This window comes from Xiphias gladius, chromosome 19 (assembly GCF_016859285.1).
Source record: "Xiphias gladius isolate SHS-SW01 ecotype Sanya breed wild chromosome 19, ASM1685928v1, whole genome shotgun sequence".
Lineage (NCBI taxonomy): Eukaryota > Metazoa > Chordata > Actinopteri > Istiophoriformes > Xiphiidae > Xiphias > Xiphias gladius.
Window position 1 is genome coordinate 12,338,633 of NC_053418.1, and position 19,647 is coordinate 12,358,279.

Here is a 19,647-nt window from a genome sequence, read left to right on the forward strand (position 1 = left end):
TGCATATTCCTAAATAAATTTGTGTTTGAAGCAAACTACCACAACGACATAGGGGCTCGCAGCTAATGGGTCTATCCATCAATGCATTTACAAATTACATTTAAGAAATCAACCTCTCTCTCAAGATAGCAATTAGAGTTAGATGACAAAGGGATCAATAGGATCATTTTAAACTCAAGCTTAATTAGTTTTTATTGTATTTTTATTATTTTGCTGTTTGTGTCCTGATCTGTTTCGTATGTCTATATGTCTTCCTGCTGAATTGTGTGTATTTGTATAAACGCCCATCTAGGGAAAGGGGTTTGCAAACTAACCATGGCTATAAATGATTTGGTGTACTGGTCTGTGAAATGTAGTCGTCCCTACAAAAATAAACATTAATCAAATATAAGATACCCTTAAATGATTACTTGTAGCGATATTTTTCATCTTTAATTTGGTATTAAAGACTGGGACCATAGAAAACATGAGGTCAAATAATAGCTGAAGTATTGTTTTATTAATCGTCCAGCAAAAACAGAAACTGCAAAAAGAGATACTATCAATCAATACTGAGCATTTAAAAACGTCGCAGCTTTTTCTAATGAGAAGCTGATGCCGCTGTAAAGTGTGAGTACAATAGAAATAAGAGCCCACAGAAATATGACTGTTTCACAAAGTGACACATAATAAAAACAACATATTTTAAGCTATTTGAATAGTTGTGAAAGCCATGCAGAGGGGAGAGGATATGTTACATTCATCAAGCTGGAAGCATTGAGGTGTACAGAGGCACATTTTCTACATTGCTGCACCCACTTTAAAGAATGAACTTAGTTTCAGTAACCACATGTGTTACAGCATGTTTGTGTTATGCATTATTGCTGGCTTAGGTTACCTGCAGAGAAAACAGTATAATGCAAAATGTGATCATTAGACCTGTATAGGTTAAAAACTAGAATCCCTTTAATTAGTTTAACTACCTTTATCTATTTCTATAAATAGATAAATGGCTCTGGACCAGAAAATGGACAATTTTCACTTTTTTCTTGACTTGTACACTTCTGTCAGTTTGCCCAGAAATCCAGCCCAGGTATGGTTAATACCTTAAAATGAACATTGACAGCGGTGGAGTTTCAGTAGTCACTGAGAAAAAACCTGTATGTCTGAATGTGCTAGTGACTCTAAATGTGCTTCATGTCTACTGTGAATATAAAAGAATATACCTGGCTTTGCTGTATCATAGGTTTTACTGTTAGCAATTCTCACATATGGCTCGATCCTTAGGAAATCATACTATGTTGTGCAAGTGATGATTTGCTCACAACCTGTAAATGTCCGCTACAGTGTGTATAAAATGTGTAGATATTATGAAAGTCAGCCTTTTTAGAGCCATGTTATATGTGCAGTAACTGTTAACAGCTGCAAAACCATTTGGAAAGAGAACATATAACATTACATTTTTTACCTTTATCCTTATGCAGCTTGCGTGGATGCTATGGACTCAAATTAATATTTAATAGGGCATGAAAGACTTGTTTGTAACTAACTGGAAGTTGGTCTAGTCGGAATAGGTATCAGATGCTGAACTGAAATATCACTAAATGGATAAAGTATGTCCTATTTCAGGGCATCAAAACTGTCCTGGCAGTGTTTTTTACATCTCAGCATTGTGCCTCTGACATTTCCCAATAGCTCTACCCTTGTGTATGCACAGCCCACAGACTGTAATCTATGGGCTGTATGTACACAAATGGTACAGCCACGGCAGAGCAATACATTTCAGTGAAACCGGGGATGGCGAAAACCTATTCCCTCTGGCTACAAAATAAGGGGCACATGGAATTAACTGTATTTCTTTATGGCACTAGCTCAGCAGAATAACTTTATTACCATTTCTATATACTCACTAAGAGCTTTGACAAGTGAAATGAATGTCAGTTGTACTTGACTGAGAAAGTATGAGACACAAGCCAACAGCCTTCATCTGTTAGTAACTTCTGACTGTATTTTTTACCTGACTTTGACTTGTTTGGGGGCGGCGGGGGTCATCAGATGCCAGGAAAAATAACATTCTGAGGGTCTACTGTCTTAACATGCTGCACACAAAAGAAAAGTATTTCAAAATATATGCTTTAATAATTTTCTCTTCCATATATCAATATGGTTACTGGGCAGCATTGAGAAGTTTTGAGTACAAATCATGCCCTACAAAGGTTGTAAGGGATCTACGTACGTTCTCCAAAATATAGGCTACCGTTTTTTGCATCAGAGCTCTCTGTGGCTAACAGTTAAGTGACAAAAATGGTGCCAGATATCTGGCTGTCTAGTACAGAGAGGATAGTATCTTTTCAATAAGTGTACAGCAGATGATGGCCCATGTTTGGGGCATCAGGGAGACAGGATATGAAACTATTTACGTTCGAACTAGAGCGTAGTTTGCTGAATAATCACAAATTATTACCATAGAGCATTCCACATTTAAACAAAATACAACTCACTCCAAGTTAGCATAAATAATGCTCTAGCATTCAGCGAAGAAAACAAGAATATTTTAGACACAAGAATATCAAGACAACAGTCTTGAGAAATATACTTTAGAATTAAATATGACGCAGTTTTATACAAGTTTACAAGGAATGTATCAGTGACAGAGCTCATTAAGTCACTGTGTGTTAAAACAGCAACAAATAAAATCCTTATGGTTTACCATGTAGCATAACTTGACTGATTGACATTCAGATACATTCAGAGAAATGTGGGAGAAGCATTTCCCATGTCACCATCCCTTTTTTGTTGAGCATCACCTTTGGAAGACAGTCTGACATTTCAAGAAATTGCATGACAGACACGCAGCAAGAGATCTTGTACAGAAAAAAAAAAAACATACAAAAAAACTACAGCCAAATTAAAACATACCAAGTGATTCCTCTCCGGTAGGTTGCTTTTATCAATAGCCTGGATAACTCTTGTTAACAAACTGACTGTTCCCTCTTGGTCAGTTGCAGATGTTACAGAATAAGTTGCTATCAAGTCAAATTTTGACCCAAATTTAACCTGACAAATGAGAGCAAACCAAAAATACGATGGTCATTGATTAGCTGATTATTTCTAAATATTCTCATGTAAAACAACTGCTTGATATTTGCAATGCTAAGCATGGCTATTTTCATTGAACCCAAATGCTTTCTGACCTCTTCTTACCTGAGAGGACCTCTTGACAAAGTTGCAGGATTGCTTAAGGGAGGGCTTTTATTCACCGTTTGTGGCATATCATTGCAGTAGTACCAAAAAGACAACAGCTGCTAACACTAAGGTCTAATGTTTAAGCAGCATATTCAACCATGGGCACCCCTCACTATGCAAACTACTATGAGCATTTGGAAGGGCTACCCATTATGATGCTATACTGTGGTGGGCCTGAAGCTGAAATTCAACATCAAGAGTTAGGGGTCTGTGGCGGTGGAGTCCTGTGCTCTGGAAGCCTGGGCATCTTTTGGTTAATGTTCGGCTCTTTGCTTTCTTCCCTCCACCCTCCCTCTTTTCCTTTCTTCCCGTCTGCTTTCTCCTTATTCTGCCTGCACAGTTTCAGAGCTCGGGATATGAACACATCCAGGTCGAAGAGCCGCTCTTTCTGCTTGACAGGAAGGGACTCCAAGGATTCTTCATTTACTGGCTTAGAAATGGAGGAGGTAGAAGAAAGGGGCGGAGATTCTGGGGGAAGAAAAAGTGGCAAGGTGGGGGGAGAAACTGTTCGAGGAGACTGAGGAGGAAGTGGAGAGGTGGGAGATGAGGGGAGAAGTGAGGGAAGGGAATTATAGGAAGATGTAACAGGCGGAAGGTGGCTTATCCTGTGTTCATCATATTCAGCTGATGGTTGCCGCACAACTTCTGTGTAGTGGAAGACGGGAGTTGGGAGGTCAGTTGGGGAGAGAGGGAGAGGGGGAGAGGAGGTGTAAAAGGAGGGTGAACGCGGCTCCAAAGACGGACAGGGACTGGGCGAGTGCAGACGAGACTGGGTGCTCTGCACCCAGCGAGAGATCTCCTGGAATAAATCCCCCGTCTCCTCCTCTTCCTGCTCTTCTGCTTCCTCCTTCTTCATCTGTCCCAGGTCCTCCACACTGCCACCAATAGGCTCAGCAGGTACAGGGAGGACGTTGGTGTTGCGCTTCCAGTGAGACAGATCCAGTATCAGCTTTGGCTCTGAGTAGTGTTGAGGCTTGCCCTCCCTCCAGGCAATTCTATCCAGATATGAGGGTGAGCCCACTTTGTAATCACAGGAGCGGCCACAGTCCAGTTCCCCATACCCCAAACCACAGACCCGTTCCAGAGAGGAAGGAGAGTTTTCCAGGAAGCGTTCAGCTGAGCTACTGTGGGAATATTTGCGTGGGTCGACCTATATAAGATAGATGGGGGGTAGCAGTTGGGGAGGGAGATGGTGATAAATGTGGAAGATAGTAAAGTGAGGAATTAATTCTAGTTGTATTATGTGTTGAAATGCTTTGACTCATTCTAATTTGTTACTAAATATCCTATATGTGATTAATTGTAACAGCAATAAAATTTGACCACATAAAGTTCAAGACACTACAAATAAGACAGTGATTGCAACCTTTAACAGACGCAGTGCATAGACAGTGCAAAACCTTATGTGAAATAATTTGTAACATGATTTTTCTCTAAACAAGAGTAAGAGGAAACAAATGTGCGTGCAAAGATCCTAACAAGGGCAACAGGGGTAAAATAGTATTGTGTGGACAGGGTTTATGAGAAAATGTGATTACAAAATGTGATTACAGCGGTGTCGTTCAAAAACGCCTCCACTTACAGTACTACTGCCGTGAAATTGAGGCTACACAATATATCTCAGCCATGAGCTAATTTGTTGACATAGCATGTTTAACCTAATCAACTTTTATCAACTTCGTCTCAACTCTCTGTGCATTTCATTAAAATAAGATAATAGTTACAGTCAAGTACAAATCAGTCCATAAGGGGGTAAATGACAGCAAAAGAAAAAAAAGATGAAAAACCTGAGCCTCCTCTAATAGTGAAGTGGAACTGGCCCGGGGGTCCCTCTGCACCTCCTCATCCTCTGTTGTGTCTCCCAGGTCAGAGGTAATATGGTCAGGGGGCATGCAGCGGCACCTCCCGCTTGACTGCTGCCAGCACACATCTGTTGATAAACTGTTCTCATACCTGCAGGAAGGCAGAAATGAAGTATTTATTAGTCTTATAATAACTTTATAATCACTGTGCAGTACATTGAGTCTAATATGCTTATTTACAGTAGGCAAATGGGTAGATTCTCATTATGCTCTGCCAGACTTTTCTGTTCCAACATATATTTACACTTTGACTTATCAATTTTTTAGTGTTTCCTGTATAAAAAACTGGGAAATACTGTCTTACCATGACATAGAGTAGTGAATTATGCACAAAACTAGGATTCTGTAGTAATTAAAATCCAAGTCAGACTTAAATTACATGATGGTACCGCAGTGATGCAGTCAAAATATTTTGTAAGCTCATTGTGATTCCATGCAAAACTCATGAGCAGTCATATTTCAATGTTAAACCGATTAAATTAATTTTGTGTGATATTTTTGTGGTTGATCTAATGAGAAATCTTCAAAATAGAACAGACTTTGTCATTGTGAAACAGAGGTCTTTTCCATCAGACAAACTACAGTAACAATGGCTAATTGACACATTATAAAATTCAGATTAAAACATGCTGAAAAAAAATTCATGGAAAAATTCCCCACCAGCGTATAAAAACGTGAGTCTACACACCTGTCCCAGTGGATGCTGGAGGCCTGACTGTTGCTGTTGCTGAGGCTCTGCTCGGTGATGAGGCTGTCCTCCAGTTCGTCCTCGATGTGGAAGGGATGTGTTGAGGTGGGCTCGTCCTCTGGACAGGAGTACTGCTGGAGGAAGGGATGGCACAGCGCTGCTTCAGCTGTCAGCCGATCCATGGGGTTAAAGGTCAAGATGCGCTCAAGGAAGTCCACAGCTGAGAGGGGGGGGTTGAGTAAGGGAGAAACAGGAGGAAAGATAAAATGTAGTGACCATGATGTGTGTTCTTCTTAAACAATATTCTCTTTCAGGGCTAAATTATAGGAGTTAGACTTCCAAACCTCTACACCCTACTGTATCATTTCTCCATCCTTCACAGCTCAGAGAAGCTGCTATTTTCTGTTTCTTTTTTCCTCCTCACATCTTCCATTACTCTTATTGTTCCCCCATTCTAGTTCATTCTGCTTGACCTTCCTCTTCTTCCCATTACTCAGTTCCCTCTGCTCACCCTGAGCATCCACTTCGGGCAGCAATTCAGAAAAGGGTTTCTTGACTCTCCATCCACGACTCACATATGAAGGCATCACCTTGGAAAGAACGACAGTGGGGTTAAATATGTGCATTATTCTATTGTGGTTATTTCTTTTTGTACATTTCTTTAGAGTATTCAATGCACCCCTCTAAATAACTTCCTACTATAAAGCAGTTTTTAATTGAAAGTAACACACAGACCAGGCCTTTGTTAGACAGAGTTGTTTACACCTTTAACTTTGTCTGTAGACTAAAAGTTTTAGTCTAAAGGTGCAAACAGAATGTGACAATGACACCCTGTCCTATATTTAATCAGCTTGCAGTCATATGACTTGCAGCAGCCACTGAGGCATCACCTGTAGCAGGTCCTGCCTGTCCTCCTCTCTCAGCACTGGCACTGTGTCGAGAATCAGCTGCATCTGCTCCAGCTCATGAGCTCCTGCAGAGGGAACCGGCCAATCAGAGACAAGACGAGAGGAGCCAGCGGATCGGTTACATAAGCAGAAAAAAGGTGACCAATTAGAGCCAAAAAGGATTAACTAGGAGGTGTGAACTGTAAAGAAAAAGAAATGGTAAAGAAAAGGTAAAAAGCTTCAATGAAAATTTGCAGATAGGATGGAATGCTCTGCAGTCAAACATTAAAATAGTTTTCAATTAAAATCCATGTCTAGAAATGACCACTCTAAGACCCAAATATAATAGCTGTCACCTCAATTTTACTTCCATTGCTTAAAATCATATAAGATGTCACTTCTTGAACCCTAATTTTTTCTTCTCCTTCTGATTATTGACCTATTCAAGAATAAATCCACCCTGAATCAAATACTGGTAAGTGAAGAAAGGGTGAAATTTCAGACATGTTGTTTTTGTGGTCACACCCAAACTGTGATTCCCCGGCAGGTAACAGTATTTTGTGCACCAGGGAATTTTGTGTCCATGGTACAACCTGTTGGACAGCACCTCTGTGGAGGTTGTGTAAAAATCCCACATCCTTACAGTATTGGTAGACATTTACCCCAACCATGGCACAGTCCTAATCTTAAACCTCGATGAGCTTTGACGTCGACCTGAGTTTGTTGGGGGTTGGACACGACCTGGGAGGAATCAGATGTGGTTACGCTCAACGCTCAAGTCCCACGGTTGCATTCTACCTTTGACAAATGACGGAGAACAACTAATGTTAAGTCACTGACTGTGGTGTAACCAGAAACGCGACGTGCTTGAAGTTTTCAGCTCACAGAGAGCAGTGCAGCAGTATTTTTCCACCCATGTCATACGACGCGGAGTTGCTCTTTAAGTGTCTCCATCCAGCAAATGTGCACCAGCAGGTGGTGCTATATCGGCACACCGACCACTCTAAGAAAAAAGCAAGCAGTTGTAGTTTATGTGTATGAGAGTGCATTGCTTCCCCTCTGGTAAACACAAATATATTGCGCCATGTAAAGTGTGGCGGCTACGTGAAAAGAAAGGCAAACATCTCTAACACCTGATTTGTGAATTCTAGCAGAGAGGAACGCCAGGGAGCAAATGATGCTGTTGAGTTTGTGGCACCGTCTCTCCTGTGGTGTGGAGGGCTGGTGGAGGTCAAATCAGCCTGTCATGTGGAACTACATCTGCCTCAGACAGTGAGCTTTCTCTGACATCATTGTTATTCTGGTCAGGCAAAGAAGTAGCCTGCATAAAAAGAATAAAGTGTCTTTGGTGGAGGACACTGGAAAGAAAATATCTACTTAGCTCTCACTTGATGCCACCATTTCTACTGTGATGCAGTCTTTAAGCACCTTTTTTGCATCTCTGCTAGTAAGAACTTTACTTAAGTTAATATAAAACACAAAAGATGTGTTTGAATACAACTTATTTACCTGATTATATACTATTATATTCTCGTAGCTACTCAAAAAGGCTGATTTCAATGTTCTATCTTGTTTAGGCCTGTGTTTATTGTTGCTAAGATGTACATGCTAAAGTACTAAGTTCACGTTCACAAACTCTGCATGTCTATCTTTATTTTCACAGAACAACCTAGGCCATAAAAGTAAAATTATTTTAACATGCACTGTCCTTGGTGGGAGTCAAAACACAGTCAGACAACATAGACATAGAATTACTAGAAAATTAATTGGGGAACGTGCCAGTTCCTAGAAACACATTTCCCACAAAGATCTTGCAGAACTTTTAGTATTAAAACCTTTCTGCTGAATACTAATGATATAATCATATTTCATTATGTCATCAAATTAATGATAAGCAGTATCATAATGTCTCTAGGACAGAATGGTCACGATGAAAGTGTTTCGGTGGACAAACAGTAGAGGTACCTGCAAACAGCATGCGTCCAGTGAGCATCTCAGCCAGTATACAGCCTGCGGCCCACATGTCTATGGCCTTAGTATAGTTGTTGGGGGACAGGAGCAGACGGGGGGAACAATACCACTTAGTTACCAGACCCTCGGAAAGATAGCCCTGGAGGAGGGGGTGAAGTAGTGAGTGAGAGGACAATAGGAGAGAGAGAGAGAGAAAAAAAAAAGGTAAGTTAAATGACAGAGCAATAGAATGATCGATTGTGGTTATGTTAGTGATGAGCATGCAACAGACTGACTTGTTACTAGCTGTCACCATTTAGTAGTGTACTTGTAAATCTGCATGCACTTGCATGTGTATAAGGTGTTCAAACTGCTCATTCATCATCCCAATCCAGCAGGCAGCATGCTAGCAGTCCTTTTTGTTGGAGTGGAAGCATCGTGAATTCGATTCGAAAAAAAGGGAAACTTGAGCTCGAATGAGATATTTTGATTTACACCCTAAAAGACTTCACCTTGTTATGTCAGCTACATGATGGAAAATTCCTGCTTGATACACCCTCCAGCAAGAAAATATTCCCCTGAATCTTTACCTGTGGTTACTGAGCTTCACTGAGCCTTTGATGCTCTGCTGTACAACAACACACATCCCCTCATATAAGGGGTGCTCCGACAAGACTCCTTCCTGCCTTTTAGTTCTGTGAAAGTTCACCTCGTGACCAACACTGATGATGCCATGAATGGAGATTAACCAGAGGCAAGCATATCCACACACAAACCAGATTTAATTATAAGGAGATGTTTTCATTAAACGCTCTTCCATCTCTTCGTCGTCTCTTCCATACAGAATCACTTCAACTCTCATTCTGTGTAATCACTCCAGGTAAAGTTTACCCTTTTCTTACTGGCATACTATTTTTGTTTACTTTTTTTTTTGGTTGGAAAAGGGGCCCCAAAATGAGGCAGGGGAGTGTGAGAGAGTGTCTGATCTGCCTCTAAGCACCTTTCCCTATCGTTTCCTTCATCTCTCTACCCCTCCCTTCTCTGTCCTCGCGGCTCTTCTCCCCCTCTGTTCTCCCATCACCCCTCTTCTCAAGTCAACTGTTGCCATTTCCCACCTCACCATTCACCTGTCTATTGCCTTATCTGGTACTTCTTGCAGAGCTGCTCTTTTTGGCCATATGCCATATAAAGAGCACTGGATTTAGCCTGGCCCAGATGAGTTTTCATACTCAAGATGGATGTCAGAAATTACTCTGTAAGCTTTTTCATACTATTTAAATTATCTTGGGCCACCTGTGACGCCAACATAACATTACACTAGGCAGGACATAGTCCCTCCGATAATTATGATTTAGGTCCAACCTAAAATGGTTTCATACTTTACGTGACAGCTGAAAAGAGAGTTCTCTCTTCATCTTTAAAGATGGTAAAAAAAAAAAAGTAGTAAATTGTGGCCCATCAGCAGGTCTAAAGCATGACTCAGAGGCTTTATCCAATGTGGACCACCAACGCCAATGTTCCCACGTGTACATCACTTCCAGAAATGTGTCCCTACATAACATTCAGCAGGGCTGAGATGGTTTTTAAATGTCAAGATGGCTCTATCAGTTTTTTCGGGACAGCTTTCTTAGGAGTTACATTACTCCTAGAATACAATGTGTTGAATGACTTGCCCAGTTCCACAGCACTATTAAGTAGCTGTGAATAAAAAGCTACGAATTGAGAAAACTTTGACCGCTCACCTCAGCCTTGGTGTTTCTCTACTTTCTACCATTTTTGCGCCTATGCTCCTCTTGTGCTGCCTCTTCTTTCGTCTCATTCCTCTCCTCCTTATTCCTGCATCATGTGTCCCTTATCTACTTCTTTTATGCACTCTACTCCCTCTCTCTCCAGGCCCACTCTGCCCTCAATGCACCTTCCCTTCCATGCCCTCCCTCATCACTGTCTATTCTCCTCCGTATCTCTGCCTGTAGATGACAGAGCAGAAGCTGATGTTGAGTGCTAAATGATGGTCTGACAAACATGCACTCACCTTGTCTTCTGTCTGTCTTTCTGTCTCTCCCCTCTTTCCTGATCATTCTCTACATCTGAGCTCTCCTTTCTGCTTCCTGGCAAGCCTATGATAGACAGTGACTTTCAAGGAGTGGCCATGTTTCATGTTAAAAGTACAAAATTTTCAGGCTGGAATATTATTTGATGATAAAAGTCAATCGTAAAACAGCTTTGGAAACTTTTTTGAACAGAAAAAGAAACATATTTAGGTCTCAGTTTCCCAAAACGTTGCACCAATGTGGTCTCAGGTTTTATTTTTGTAGCTATATTTACACTTTTTTAAACACTGTGCAGGCTTTCGTGTCACAGCTGTTCACCAATATCTTTCTGTCTCTTCCTTCCATTCGACCTTCTGCCCCATCATCACCTCCCACTTTCCTCTCTGTTTCCTTTAATCTAAACTCCCCCTCACCTCAGTGTTTCTCTTTCTGCTAACCTTCCTCTTTTCTTCGCGATTCACCCCACCTCTCCCTTTTCCTCACTCTGCTTGCATCACATCCATTCTCACCTTTTCATTCCTCCTTTTCTTGCCAGCTATCGTTCCATTCTGCCTATTATTTCCGGTCTATCCTTTCTGTATCTTTCTGTTTGGCCGTCTCACTTCATTTTCTCCCATCCGTTCCTTTTGCTTACTTTTTCAGTATTCACCTTTACTCCTTTCTTTCTCTCTGTCATTCATCCAGGTCAAGAACAATTTCTGGGCAGATCCAGCACTTCCTCAGCAGGTGACATTCACACATACATACTCACAGAGACACCAAGTTCCTACTGGTGGAGACTGTCAACAACATCACAAATAATGTTTTCTCTGCCCCTGTTTTCCTCCGCACTCCTCTCAACCTGTGTCACCTCCCTTCACCTGAGTAAATGCTGGTCTGTGTAGTCAGAGGTGAACTTCTAGACAGGTCATCAAACAGCCTCATTTCAGTTCACTGCGCTGAGTCACACTGTACTGATAAAACTGCTGTGATAACACACTGACCATGTAAGATACTGCAGAAGCACCAGGAAAAGCTATAAAATGGTAGAAAGTCAGAAAATGATTTTTTTTTGGAGCAATTATAGTTAATTGAAATGAGGACAGATTGTTCAGTGGTGAGAACTAGAAAACTAGAAATCTGAACAAGCCACTATTACTGTCAAACATGAATCAATAAAATACCTGATTATGGTCGGTGGTGATGCAAGAACCCTATTTGAGTGCAATATAAATGAGACATAAAATCAGAGCCACTAGTCTTGTTTTACAGCCTAATAAGAAAATTAATACTATTTGTGAGTTTCCATCACAGCTGAAGTAAGGATTGCCTAGGCCCATTAGCACAAAATGTTTGAAAAAGCAGCATGTTGGCTCTGCATTATTAAATAAAAGAGAGGATGCTCTCATATTCACTGCAGGCATCTGCTTTGGTGTCAACACTGCATCACAAATGGCCCAGCATCATCGTACACACACATCCTCATACACAATAGCACACACACAAAAATCTGGTAATGCAATTTTATGGTAATGAGCAATGACGAACTGATGTTCTGCTGAATAACACATCAGATGGGACAGACCCCAACTAAATCCCAATACTCAGAATAATTCAAACCATGCCAGCAGTGCTATCTATCTATCATCTACCTACCTACCTATCTATCATCCTACTTACCTACCTACCTACCTACCTACCTACCTACCATCCTACCTACCTACCATCCTACCTACCTACCTGTGCACTTCAACTCTGAAAATTGTGTTTTCTGACAGACTGGCCAGTTTCTGTAGGAACATAGTGTAAGAGTGTAGAAATGCACCCAAATAGACAGAGAGTGTGTAAAGCTTGTTTCTGCCGTCTTGCACAACCCAAACACCTTAATTTCTCTCACTTTTTTCTCTTTTTTGTCCCCCCCTTTCCTTGTTTTTCCTCTTTGCACTTTTGCTCACTCTCCTTCTTTTTCTTCCCTTTGTAATTTTCACCTCTCTTTCTCTCCGCCCTCTGTGACTCAGTATTTCACACTCTTGCTCCCCATCTGTTTTTTGCCCTCCCACTCTTCATCCCCTCCACCCTTCTCCTCCTCTCCAAATGCACCCCCCGTGTCTGTACCCAATTTGTCCCCAGTCCCTTGTTCTGAGCTGACAAGGATTGCCGTTCACAGGCGCCCCTCTCCACAGGCGCAGACCCAAAAAACACACAGACATACAAACGCACACACATCCTGCCCTGCTAGTGTAGCAGTATTGCTGTGGGATCTTCATGCATAATAAAGTAGCATAATGGAGCAGTAAATTATCACATCAATCTCTCAGAAACCTTCACCTACAATGGACAGACTAATCACAGGGTTTGATAAGCACACAACATGATACGTTAGTCGTTAATAGCAGGGTTTGGGCTGGAGAGGAGGCCTATTGTGAAAGACACAGGTCGGCAACATCAGACATGGGGATGTGTAATGGGAGAAACCAATCATTAAAGGAAGACGGCTTGGCTGCACTGCATTCACAACACATAGGATCCTTCTAAGAGGTTTAGCAGCTACACACTTTTCAAAGTTTGAGATTTTGAAATTCTGGCTGTATTTGGATAGCCACTATACTTTTTAAAAGTATGCTTTCTTTGTCAGTGATGTCAAAGATGTCACCCGAGATACCACACTGAGGGACACCAGACAGACAGATAAAGTATTCTGCGTTCCATTTGTAAGGTGGACAAAACATGTGTGCAAACCTACTGATGTTCTATAGGAGGATTCTTTTGAAACAGTATCACGTCCTATAATGTATCTATTGCTACTGCTGTCTGATAACCACACAGGGCCAGGGCTTCGGAGATGTTATCTCTTCCCAGAGATAATGTTTAATATAACAGTACTCTGCCTAGATTCATCTATCCGCCGCAGAACAACCCCCTCTTTGTCAGAGCAACGAGGAGAGTAAAAAATCCTCAACTTCGCCGACTTGCATATTTATAGCATGATTATTCTTCATGATTATCAGAAAGTACCATTTTTAAACATGACAAAACCAGAACAGTCAATACTATGTGGACAGACATCTAAACCTTTATGCTGGCTTGTCTTCAGAAGATAATGGATTTATGAAATTAAGATAAAACTTGTTAAGAGAGCATGAAACAAGAGAATAAAAATCAGAGACAATTATTGACCTCTCGACAAAATTAAACGTGGACCATTGGCCACATTTGCATGCCCCAAAAAAGATGAGTAAGAGTAATTAGGTTACGGCTGTAAATGTCAATACATGTGTTGTTGATTGCTCTAAATATCCAGCTTAAATGTCATGTTTGGTCACCAGTCAAAGTATTTTTCTTGCAGATGAGCACTTTAAAAAATAAGACGTCGAACTACTAGTATATAGTATGTAAACACACTGTAAGCCCAATGGAAACCTCTCTGAGACAGATTTCCATGGTGAGAGTTAACACTCAGTATATATGAGTGTCCTTACAGTATATGTGTTTGTGCGTCTGCGTGGGGGGTTTCCTCGTGCTCCTCACTGTTACCTTATGCGAATAGTGAGGGTCGACTATCCTGGCCAACCCAAAGTCTCCGATCTTGAGCAGCAGCTGGTCCGAGTTGATGAAAATGTTGGAAGGCTTCAGGTCTCTGTGCAGGACGTTAGCCGAGTGGATGAACTTCAGCCCCCTCAGCAGCTGGTAGAACAGCAGAGTAGCGTGACCTGCCCCAGGGCGAAAAGTAGATATCAGGACACGCCGAAATGTCCCCTTGCAATTACAGTTACAACATGTATTCATGTGAATACATTTTAAATGAGCTACATCTTTTTATACGTTTCACTCCGACAATTTACAGTAAACTTCATTGGGTAGTATATTTTGTTACTATTTCCTTAATTAACACTGTTGTGCATTAATGAACAAACACATTTTTAAGGTAAAGTAATCTTCAAATGCGTGGCTTGTGGATATGGGCAATAATCTAAGGTCTGCATCACTCCAATGCTTTCTAACGCACGGTGAGTAACAAGACAGACCAGTAGTGTTTCAATGGGAAGCAAAATACCAGTACTGTGATGATAAATTTGGATTTGAACTGATTTTTAGGTTCGAAGTTCATTCTTGACTTTTTGAAAGAGCAGTTAACAAAACAATCTCATCTCAAGGTCCATTTAGTAGCTATTTTTGGAGCTTTTGATCATATCACATTGTCATTTGTAGTCGTATCCCCAGAAAAACTACTAAGTGAACTTTGAGGTGAGATTGTTTTGTAAAACTACATTTTAAGTAGTCAAAATTCTAAGTTTCCAGTTTTTTATTATTTTGTTTGTTTATAGGTAAAATTTTCCGTTTCCCTTTCCCCCCCGAAACCTGTGGGTAGTGGTCCTTGTTCCAGGAGCCGGGCCAGATCTGTCTCCATGCACTCCTGGACAATGTACAGGGCACTGAGCTGGGTCGGGTCACGGGGCAGTGGCCGTCCATATGGTGCCAAAACCTCATGAACCTGGACCACATTTTCATGGTGCAGCCGGTGGGTGATTTTGACCTCCCGCAGGGCGTGTTTCACCGTCACAGCGTCACGCATCACCAGCTTTTTGATTGCCACGCGCTGTCCATTGCGCTGGTCCACAGCTGAGAGTACCAGGCCGGTGACACCTGTGCCAAGAGGTTGAAGGTCAATGAAGTGGCCACTGAGGTCAAAGCCGTGGAGGAAGAGGGGAGTGTCCTGCCTGGCCATGATAGCTCAGCTTAGAGGTATTAGAGACAGATGATAGATAGATTTCAGGTAGTTCGTTGTACGACAATTTTCTAAATTAAAACTGCTTTGATATCATCTGATGCACATAATGCCACATCTTGCTGGTGAGTCCAGAACCTTAACTAGACACTTTTCTTTGGGTAGCGGGTGCACGTAGATGTCCGTTTTCAAGTAGAAAAGGCCCAAGTTCAATGCCAAAACTAGCCTGGTGGAAGAGGATTTAGGGGCCCAGAGAAGTTCCAGTAGGATGATCTTACAACCCTGCCGAATTTGGCAGAATTGCAAGCAGGTTAGAAAAGGAATAATTTTCTTCAGGCCACAGAAGAAGTTTTTTTGTGCATCATTCCACCTCCTCTTCTAATCCTGTGTGGGCAGATTCTTATTCAATCACCCTTTTACCAAACCATCTGTTGTTAATGTTCACATTTTAACTGATCTTTGAGCAGCTTAGGACAAAGGAGTCCACAAGGAGTGGAGCAAAAAAATTGAACCTCAGAAGGGATCAAAATATATGAAACAAAGTGGAAAGAGATCTAACATTTGTTTTAGTCAGTGATTGTGCGGCTACAGGTTTAAACGTGTGTTGGCAAAGCAACTACAGTTCATGTTCAAATATATATAAAAAAAAAAAAAAATTCCATCAACATTTCCATCCCAACACTTTATGATCGTCTGATACTGCTCCACAGATGCTATCTGATGCTGCAGGGATGCACTTGTAATCTCTCACTGTATCTTCTTCATGCACAGATAGTCAGAATATCAGTGAGTCTTATTAATACTACCCAGGGCAGGGGTATCCATAGAAACAGCCCTCTGCGCGGCTGATCCTGCTCTTACATGTGCGGATGCATCATGGGACAGTAACAGGCGGACGGTCGGCTCTGCCTCCTCTCTCCGTCTGCACACTCTGCGGTTTGTTACAAGTCCGTAATCCTCATCGGCCAGTCAAAGCCTTCGATGCTGAGGCAGGTGGAGGGAGGCGGGGTCATGGGCTTTATATTCAATGAGACTCTGTTGGCTCCTCCTCTTCTTCCATGATACCAGATTGTCTAAGTCAGTCAGCCATTCACATAAGTTCATTCAGAGTGAGATCCGCAGTTGGACAGCGGTCAAATCCTGGAACTGTGGTATCTTCTTTGTGTGCATGCGTTTAATCCCCCAATAATCTGCTTCCTGTTGCCTTCTCATGAATGTGGGGATTTTAGCATCCGGCTGTGGTCATTGTGGAAATATATTGCTTTTAGCTGCGTCGCTCAACACATCTGTTGCTGCTGCTGTTGCTGCTGCGGCTCCTGGGTGGGGGGGGGGTTAGAAAACAGGGTGAACGGACGAAAGACAGACAGGGAAGATAAAGATGAAAGTTACACAGCAACAGCAGCTGTGTGTCAATAGGGTCTGTGTCACAGGAGAGTTACCATTACATAACACCGAAAGGCAGTGTAACCTAATCTACACCAGCAACTTAATGTGCTTAGAGAGGATAATCACATCAATTCAATGATGCTTTAATATCTGCTATATGAAGCTGCTGACATTTCAGAGCAGAGGGACAATTAGACGGAATGGAACGGATTAACATGGTGGTATTTATTTCAATGGAAAGTCCGCTTAGTGTGTTTTAATTTGTTTCTTGTTGCAATTTCCAACATTTTAGCTCTTATTTCCGCCCCTGTGAAGGTCATATAGTGGCGTGAAACAAAGGCCTTGACTTTCCCGCACCCCTAGATCCCTGGGCTGTAAGAACTCTTAACAATCCATCAGTCCATAAAACAAATCTCTTTGCTGTCAAAGGCCTGAGGGCAGGGTTGAGTATTTGCTCTCTTTCTTAGTCTTGCTTTCAGAAAGCGTGTGTGTGTGTGTGTGTGGGGGGGGGCACTCAGTATCTCCACTTCAACTGCTCTTTAACAGCCTTCAAAGTACTTCTGAACATACTCATGTTGGCCTCAGTCAGGCTGACTGTCAGAGGCTTTGGGAGTGTAAGGTGAGAACAGAGACACCGAGAGGGAGAGGGAGCATTGACAGTGGTGCTGGGTGGGAGGTGCAGCACTGGGCTAACTTTATAAATAATGCATAACCATTGGAGATGGCACTTGGTGTTCCCTCTGACCAATTATTCTCCACATTTCTTCAGGCTACGCAACAAGAACATATATTATAAATAAGAATCATTTACAGTTTCTTGATCCAGTCCAATGAAATATCTTAATTTCTTGTACCGAAGCCCAATGTCAGCAGGCTTAGACGTATCACACTGGCTTTAAATGACCTTTAATTTCGGTCCTGGAGGAAAAAAATGAAACTGAACTCAACACTTGGTCTGAGCCAATATGATCTTAACAAATTTGTAGGTGATAGCAGATGGGCTCAAACAAGGGTACACACGGTTGTACTCGGGCTTTGTGCAGCTGCCCCTGTGTCCCCGACTGTGTTTTCTTTCTTTCTTTTTGTCTCTTTCCTTTCTCTTTTTTTTATTTATTTATTTCTTTTTTATTTTATTTAACACAATGTACTTCCCAACAGGCATTTAGGCAGCGTTACTTTAGCTGGGAAACGCTGCATCCTCTCTGCACTCTGGCTTCGTGCAGCTGCCTTTGTGTGTCTCCATACACTCCAGTAACGCCCCTCTGACGGAACAAAAACAGTGGGACTGAAGTGCATCTAATAAAGCATGAAGCCCCGTTTCCAAAAAGAAAAAGTATCCCAAGGACAAACGGGCCTGTGCCTCTTTTTTTTTAATCTGAACTCAAACTGGCTTCACTTCATCTTATCTTATCTCAGAGCCCGTTCGCTGTGCAATAACAAGAGCAAGACGAGAGAGATACACGCCAAGACAACATCAGCAACCGTCGGTACTCACCGGAGTACTACGCAGCCGCAGCCTGCCGTCCAGAAACAAAGATCCGAGGGAAAGATGAGAGAGATACGGGTCCTCGGACGAGTGTGAAGTGAAGCACGACCGCATCTTTCTCCCTGTCATTCAGACGATACGGGGGGTAACAGCAGGCGCGGGTCGGCACCCGGGAGGGGGGTGGGTGGATTTGGGAAGGGGAGGGAGGGGGGGTTGTCCGCCGAGATGAGATAAGCCAGAGGCAGCTACAGAGCCGGTTATTGCGGGCGACTGTCCGCTCTCTGTCGCCGCTTCAGAGGAGTGATCTGAGGGAGGCAGGAGAGGAGGGATCACCCCCGATTCAGATACAGTAGCTGCATCTAGACCCGAGTGGCTTCACACACTCTCACGTACACTGCACCACGGAGGATGAAGTACCCATCTACCCCCCCCCCCCTCTCTCTCTCTCTCCCTCTCTCTCCCCTCTCCCTCTCTCTCTCTCTCTCTCTCACTCCCTCTCTCTCCCTCTCTCTCTCTCTCTCTCTCCCTCTCTCTCTCTCTCTCTCTCCCTCCTCTCTCTCTCTCTCTCTCCCCTCTCCCTCTCTCTCTCTCTCTCCCTCCTCTCTCTCTCTCTCTCTCTCTCTCCCTCTCTCTCCCCTCTCCCTCTCTCTCTCTCTCTCCCCTCTCCCTCTCTCTCTCTCTCTCTCTCCCTCCCTCTCTCTCTCTCTCTCTCTCTCCCTCTCTTTCCCGAGGACTCCCAGCAGCACCCTGACCTCGGTTAAACCCGGGCCGGTTTTTGATCCCCGACCCTACAGATGAAATACTCGAGATAGATCCGCCCTATTGGTGCCTGACGGTCATAGGTCGGTCATTACCGTGGCCATCCATCACCCTGGCAGGCGCCGAATTTGCGGGTTTGAGATTCCCGAGCAGGCTTTGTTGGTAGTGAATGAATATTTACGGCGAGGATGCCGCCGCGTCGAGGACCTCCAAAAGAAATGACAGTTTGTTGGAGGAGAAGAGATGTGGAGCAGGTCTACACTGTGGGCAGACGCAGTCATAGACGGGCTGAAAATGAAATGTAAGAGCTGGTATAAGCATGTCACTTCTGCGAAGGTGGAGATGACATGCTTATAGGCTCCTAGAAAACAGGAAAACTGGAAATGACCGTTTATGTGGTCAAACATGTCACTTTTCATTCCCATGAAAAAAGACAAGGGAAAACAAAAAAGGCTATTTTATGTGCTTTCTGAGATGATTTCTAGTCTATTAGTCCATGGTAAAATGAAACATTTTTACAATTTACTGGCCCCAACCCAAGTTTGAAAGTTTTACCAGCTCTATCACTTGCCGATTGGTTGTTCCTTAAAACTCCGTTAGTAAAATTAACTTTGTCAGGTCAATGGTCATTACAAATAAATGCAGAAC

General features: G+C 42.5%; 1 protein-coding gene across 3 annotated transcripts; it reads right to left on the reverse strand.

Moving 5' to 3' along the window:
• Positions 1-509: 509 nt before the first annotated feature.
• On the reverse strand, positions 510-18,359 carry mapk4 (mitogen-activated protein kinase 4). 3 transcript variants are annotated; one of them, XM_040156268.1, is made up of 10 exons: positions 18,250-18,359; positions 16,230-16,684; positions 15,002-15,286; positions 14,177-14,352; positions 8,628-8,772; positions 6,666-6,748; positions 6,287-6,365; positions 5,776-5,995; positions 5,013-5,178; positions 510-4,375 (listed from the first exon to the last, which is right to left on the reverse strand). In XM_040156268.1, the coding sequence occupies exons 3-10, from the start codon at positions 15,213-15,215 to the stop codon at positions 3,419-3,421; spliced, it is 2,040 nt and encodes a 679-aa protein (XP_040012202.1). In that variant the 5' UTR covers positions 15,216-15,286; positions 16,230-16,684; positions 18,250-18,359; the 3' UTR covers positions 510-3,418. The 3 variants fall into 3 exon arrangements, with proteins under 3 accessions (XP_040012202.1, XP_040012201.1, XP_040012203.1); XM_040156267.1 differs by having other exon boundaries at positions 15,002-16,684; XM_040156269.1 differs by lacking the exons at positions 510-4,375; positions 5,013-5,178; positions 5,776-5,995; positions 6,287-6,365; positions 6,666-6,748 and adding an exon at positions 7,836-7,983 and having other exon boundaries at positions 15,002-16,684.
• Positions 18,360-19,647: the final 1,288 nt, after the last annotated feature.